The 6,804-nt window shown below is 38.0% G+C and overlaps 1 protein-coding gene across 1 annotated transcript; it reads right to left on the minus strand.

Annotated features, from left to right (window-relative positions):
• Positions 1-521: 521 nt before the first annotated feature.
• Positions 522-6,555, minus strand: rhcga (Rh family, C glycoprotein a). The gene is made up of 11 exons (XM_042410240.1): positions 6,330-6,555; positions 5,030-5,222; positions 4,118-4,268; positions 3,823-3,970; positions 3,500-3,666; positions 3,197-3,334; positions 2,286-2,422; positions 1,970-2,094; positions 1,572-1,645; positions 1,368-1,441; positions 522-1,282 (listed from the first exon to the last, which is right to left on the minus strand). The coding sequence occupies exons 1-11, from the start codon at positions 6,553-6,555 to the stop codon at positions 1,249-1,251; spliced, it is 1,467 nt and encodes a 488-aa protein (XP_042266174.1). The 3' UTR covers positions 522-1,248.
• Between the last annotated feature and the right edge of the window lie 249 nt (positions 6,556-6,804).

Genomic DNA, 6,804 nt, shown 5'->3' on the forward strand with positions numbered 1-6,804 from the left:
GAATTAAATGTGATAACTTTTTTTTTTTAATTTTCAAAAGCAAGCTCTTGATAATGTGCACTTTATCTGAGCCTGAGTCAAGACAGGACAATACAACAAATATTTACAGTAGTCATGGATTTACTAAATTTGACAACTAATTTTTCAATATTGCCAGTGGTTTTTATGCACTACAGTTCATTTATTTAGGCTGCTGAAAATTCTCAAGTATCACATGATTGTCCCTTATTCTGGTTATTCAAAGCCTATGAGTGACTGTCACACTTATGAGGTATTATAGTTATTTAGGTTTGTCATTATTTTATCTATATTATAGGTGCCTTCATATGTCTTTAAAAAATGCAAACAAGAATGTAAAGAAAATAATACAACTTTATTGTTTGATTCCAGTTACATGTTATTTATGAATGTGTATATCTGAAACTATAATACGTCAACAATACAAGAAACATATAGTCACATACAAGCACATATAATGTATTGGAGGTAACATTCAACATTACTCAACCAAATTGCTGGAAACTGTTTCATTGTTACTATAGTTACTCAAAACTTCCACCTTAAGAACAAATAAGGTATGCAACAAACAAACAATGTGTGATAAAAAGTGGAATCATACAGTATGTACATGCAGCTTAAAAAGAAAGAAAAGATACAACTCAATAAGTGCGCCTAATTTGGCAGCACAAATAACTTTGATTAAATACTTTTCAATATACTGTACTTCAGCAGATTCCTTGTTAAAAAGGACATTACATAGAAAATTATCAGTGACAATATTTAACAATTATAAAGCATGACATGAAAGAATTCAGAGCTCTCCAAGGTCTTTAAAGATAAAATAAGATGTGCTACAACTGATGATGTAGAAACACACATGAAAACAACTCTCAGTTCTTCTGTGCATTACAATCAACTTACACTACATAGTGAGATACACTACATCACACTACACAGGTGCTTTTGACTTCTCATCATACTTCTTGGATTCATGTTAAGTTATAAGAAAGCAGTTTAAAAATTTCCTTCAACAATAACACCAGTTTTAATTTAGAATCACTTTTCTATTGCAGCGCCGTCATAACCTTTAAACTCCCAATAACTGACAGACAAACGCATCAAAAAATATTGTTCCTTTCTTGTAGGATTGCCCGTTCTTTAAAGGCAATTCTTTCATAAATTAGTGTTGTTTCACAGCTGTATCAAGTTCAAGGTGATGTGAGGATGATGATATTCCACTGTGCATCTCTAGCTCTGCTCCACAGAGAAGTTTGACTCAGATCTGTCGAACAAAAAGGAAGTTCATCTTTAATGAGAAATTCATGACAGGGAGGAGTAAAGGAGAACACGTGAGTGAGTGAGCTTACATGTCTTGGTGCTTGTGTATCATGTGGTTGTTGTACTCCAAAACAGGAGGGATGGTCTCCTCATCCTCAGGGACCTGAAATCGACACAATGGATCAGATCATGAGCCAGAAACACATCTGCTGTATGTCTATGAGTAATTTCAGAGTCAAGTGTTTTCCCATAAAGAGCAAGAACACCATCTAGTGGTAGAAAAGCACTCTCACCTCCCAGTAAACCTCATCATCGAAGCAGTTGTCATCAGCAGGGTCGCCCCAGATGGGGAACTTCAGGATGAAACCTTTGAGGAGAGAAAAAACAGGAATTAACTAAGACTTCTCACCTTACTTTTAATATCCTCCTCTTAGCTATGATGCTGTTGTTCCCTGTTCAAACCTATTTTGCAGTTAAAAGAGATTTTTTTCAGTTATTTCTTTACTTACTTTATAAATATTTTGTTCTGCACGTGTAGTTTTTTTAAAAGCACATTGTAATATACCTCGAACAGGTTTTAGAAATAAACTTTATCAGATCTCTGGATTTCCTTACAATAATCCATGAAACAGATTGCTTGATATGGAAAGATAACTGTTTTCCTGAGTCTGAACACATTGTGCAAACTCACCAACAATCGCCCCTCCAACAAGTCCAAATGCAACTGCCACACATGTGCCAGCAGCCTGGAAGCCTCCCTGCGTTCCTACACTTCTGTCTGCAAAGGCGCCTTCAAAGTCAAATGTGTTGATCAACCTAAACACAAAGAAAAACTTTATTCAGCAACATTTTCATATTAAGCCTTGCAAGATCATTTCACTTCAAAGCTGATAACTGAAAGAAGACAAAGCCGCATAACTGGGAATGTGCTCTCTGGTGGGGGAGTCAGTCTCTGAATTTCAAGTTATATGTGGATGTGTGTCTGTATGTTTGTGTCAGTCACTCACCCCTCTTTGCTGTAGACAGATTCGGTGGCAGCCGCGGCAACGATGGCACCTGTAAAGCCGCCGAGCATCCCTGGCAGAGCATGCAGATTGTGGACACCACATGTGTCCTGGAGCTTGAGATACTTCTCCAAGAAGGGCTGAGAATGAGAAAAACAGTCACACATTAATTACTGATCTGTAACGTGATTCATAGACAACCCTTAAAAATGCTAAAGTCATGGTTGGTATGAAGACATGTGATGTAAAAAAAATATATTAAATTTTCTATTTTTTTCATTCTGTATGTTTATTTAACTGTTAAATTTCTGTTAAATCTCTTTACATGATGCCGTATCAAAGCCTGGGGCATAATTTTTGTGAAAAAAAACAAAATCTCAACATTTTAATTTCTTTTCAGCCTAAAAATCAGCCTTTAAAAACGTACAAAGTGTAATTTCTGTGTACTTGTGAATATAAACTTCCCCCCCAGGTTGTTAGAACCCCTAATTCCCAGAAATATTGCTGACAAACTCAGTGTCTAGCCCGTTCAAAATGCTCAATGGTTTAATTTTAATGTGAAGCTTCTTACTACAAGCCTCATTCAACAATGTCATGTTTGGCACAAAGTTCATTTGACCCTTATTATGTTTTGAGGTGTGTCAGAATACCTTGCTTCGCCAGACTGTTTCCTTGTTACATTTAATCCTGAAAGTGTTTTTAAAATGAGTCACCAGTTTCTTATAATCCTTATAATCTTGTTGTTTTCCTGTAATGCAACCTACAACTGGTTTCACTCTGCCTCCTTCATATTGCTTCTGTTTTACGGTTAGATTCCTTTTTTTTTTTACTCTCTGTCTAGAGTGACAGAGCCGCAGCACAGACTTGAAGACTTCTTTCATATGAAGTTAGAAAGTGAAAGACTGTGGGCTCACCGTGATAAACAGGTAGCCAAAGGTGGAGATGATGCCACTGCAGAAACCCACAATGAGTGAACCGTAAGGAGTGATCATGAACTCAGCGGCTGTTCCCATGGCAACACCACCAGCCAGGGTGGCATTCTGGATATGTACCTATCAAATAAAACAGCATGTTAGTCATGAGAAATTGAGAGACACATAAATGTTACATGACCAGTTGTAGATTAATTTGTTAACACTTCAGAGCTGGCTCGACTTTGATGAACTTGTATGTGTGATTTTCTTGTTTTCTTGTGTTTTTCAGCGACAGAACATTACCATGTCCAGTTTTCCTCTCTTCTGAGACATGCTGGAGATGGCCACAGTGGTGAGAACAGAGGAAGCGAGGGCAATGTAAGTGTTGATGGCTGCTCTGTGCTGTCCGTCACCATGGTCTGTGATGGCTGAGTTGAAACTGGGCCAGAACATCCACAGGAAAAGTGTACCTGTGAGGTGAGAGAATCAAATCAAACCACAGTTAGATAGAGGGATTAATGCAAGTATGTTTGACTGCGATACATCTAAAATATTAGGTATACCAAATTAACTATGTCTTAAAGATGTGACAAACATGTGAAAAGTATAAAATAGAGTAGACTCACCGATCATTGCAAACAAATCAGAGTGGTAGACAGATCCGTTGAGGCGTTTACTTTGGTGTAGGTTTGGTCGGTAGAGGACCCAAGAGATGGCCAAACCATAGTACCCTCCGAAAGCATGAATGACCATGGAGCCACCAGCATCTCGGCACTGTGGAGATATTAAAGTTTCACTGTCATAGATGGATATACAAAGCAGCAGCAGCACAAGATAGAAAATGCAATGTTTGAAGAAAATCCTAAACTCCTCGGGCATCGTATTGTTCCATGTAGGATTGATTTTCTTGGTGAGACTCACATGAAGGAGGCTGAGGATGATGAATTCCTCCACAGCAAACAGCGTGACGCCAAACAGGGTGACCACAAGCAGCTGGACAGGGCTTACTTTTCCCAGGAGGGCACCGTAAGCGATCAGAGAGCCGGCACAGCAGAAGTCTGCGTTGATCAGACTGTGGGCGACACGCAAAAAGGACAAGAACAAGGTCAGAATGAGCGGAAACTTTAACGACTAAGCAGCAATGAGTGAAGCATGAAATCACTGTGAGGAGTCAAAGCAAGGTTGGATTACCAACCGGTCAAAGCAGGCATTTTCCACGAGGCCCCAGACCCCCAAAAGTCATGTCAATTGATTTTGATAATTTGTTAGGGTATTTGCACCACTAAACAACAATATCAACTTTTATCTAAGGAAGTGGTCTTGTATTATTGAGGGGCCCTTAAGATCTGTTGCAGTTTATATAGTGTTGACATGGTGCATATTCCTACATAAATGTGTGCTTACTCAGAGACCTTAGGGTATTGGGGTAGTGTTATTCAATATGTTTACATGCACATATACAATGCAGAAAAATGTGGTAGGTATCAGTTAGTCAACAAGGCATCAAAGGCCACTAGAAACACAAATTTATCATATAAGTTGACAAACATGCTTTCAGTAGACAAACTTGAATGGCTAGATGTTAAGTATATTTTACAGCATGACTTCTCACGTTGCTATGAATAGAATGACTGCTGCCTTTAACATCCAGGATCAGACAGAGTGACAGTTGTGACAAAAGAATCCAGACCCCTCTCCTCTCTGTCTTTGAAGATACTGACTTTCTTAGAAGTTATATAAGGCATGTGTTATGTAACCATGTGCACTCCCACTTGTTGCTTTCCATGAACGGCAATGTATAAAAAACTGTTTGCTTGCAGTGAAGAGACTTACCTCTCCACTCCAATGTAGATTTTTCCTGTAGTGAGGTCGAGGGAGTGGAACCAGCCTTGCATGAGAAGAGCCCACTGCAGACCAAAGGAGGCAATCAGGAAGTTGAAGCCCACTCCACCGAAGCTGTAGCGTTTCAGGAAGGTCATGAGGAAACCAAATCCAACAAAGATCATGACGTGGACATCCTGGAAGCCTGGAGTGAGGGCCATATACACATATTGTCATTGAGGGTTGAGGTGTAACGGCGTGCAGTGAGTTACATTTGCGGAATAATAAACAAAGAGCAACAGTAATAAAAAAATAAATAAATAAAAATAAATAATAAATAATAAATAAATAATAAAATAATAATAAAAAAAACATCTCAGGCTTCAACAAAAATCTCTTAGCACTTTCTCTCTTGCACTCTCACTTCCTACTTCACATTAATCAATTAAGGGTCATTTAAATGCTGAATTAAAGTTTCTTATTAATTATAAATTTTCTCCTTATGCTTGCATGTTAAGGTTTTATCACTTTGAAAGCTCAAACTGGTTTTAGGATATTATTGCAGATATCAAATAAAATCAAAAAAAAAAAAAAAAGCAAATATCAAGATGCTTTTACCAAATACCTCAATATCGATATTGCAACAATCTTATAGGGATGACTATTGGTGCTTTCACAAAATATTTACACAATGAGATTTTTGATAAATAATTATCAGTAATGTGGATATAATGACCAAGTGGGTAAAGGAAAATAATAGAACAGCTAGAACAGTCTGATAAATTCAAAAAATTACATCACTTTAATGTAATGCAGCCTTTAAAATCAGGAAAAGACAACACTTATGCCATATCACAATATTACGATATCCAAAATCGAACACAATATATAGTCTCATATCAATATATATATATTGATATCTTAATATCGATATCTTGATATCTTAATACTGCATACAAGTGCAGTACAACTGCTTACAGCTTTTGAAATTAAGTATCTTAACATTTGCCTTTGCACAATCACAATCTAACTTCTAATTGGAAAACAACTTCCCTATATCATAATGCATGTTTTTACAGCCTTTGACGTTTCAATGAAGTACTGTAATCAGAAACCAAAGACAGAAACAGGATGGTGAAAGTGGGGTTAAACAGACACAATCTGGTCACTAAGGTCTCACTAAGAAAGTACATAAATATGAGTGTTTCTCCAACACAGACTGGTCATCAATAATTCCTCAAACACACAGAATCATCAAAACAATTAAAAAAAAGAACAGTGAGCTTCCTTTTATGCTGTCTACTGCACTTACTGGGATATCTGAAGTAGAAGTCATTTTCAATGTCGCTGGTGATGTTGTGACTCTTCTTGTGCTCTGCCCAATGTGCGTCTGACTCCTCATCATACCGGATGAAAACTCCAAACAGGATAATCATAGCAATCTGCCACACAAAGCAGACAGCTGGCAGACTAACACGCACATTGGTGTTCTTCTGCGGGCCGAAAAAATTAGCTGCGGTCTCACAACAGTTCCCCATGGCAATGACTCTCTGCTAATGATGCTCGGATCACTTCTCAGCCAACTGTGCTTTGCTGTGGCTTGCAGCAGCATCTCAGCAGGTTTATATGGGCCTTTGGAGGGGTGTGCCCCACTTACTCACTCACACACAAGGGGTGGACACATCTTACCTGTTATCAGGTAAACCACTCCTTACCTGCTGTTCCTTTTTTTTTACAACCAAACCAAGCCATGGTTGGCAACATATTCATCCTAGAACAGATATCAT

This window comes from Thunnus maccoyii, chromosome 1 (genome assembly GCF_910596095.1).
Source record: "Thunnus maccoyii chromosome 1, fThuMac1.1, whole genome shotgun sequence".
NCBI lineage: Eukaryota > Metazoa > Chordata > Actinopteri > Scombriformes > Scombridae > Thunnus > Thunnus maccoyii.

Excerpts from the sequence above, each read along its gene's own strand:
- rhcga (XM_042410240.1), bottom strand. The coding sequence starts at position 6,555 with ATGGGGAACTGTTGTGAGACCGCAGCTAATTTTTTCGGCCCGCAGAAG. Across the intron at positions 3,971-4,117 it reads TCATCCTCAGCCTCCTTCAT|TGCCGAGATGCTGGTGGCTC; the intron begins GTGAGTCTCACC and ends ATATCTCCACAG. Across the intron at positions 2,095-2,285 it reads TCTGTCTACAGCAAAGAGGG|GTTGATCAACACATTTGACT; the intron begins GTGAGTGACTGA and ends CTTTGTGTTTAG.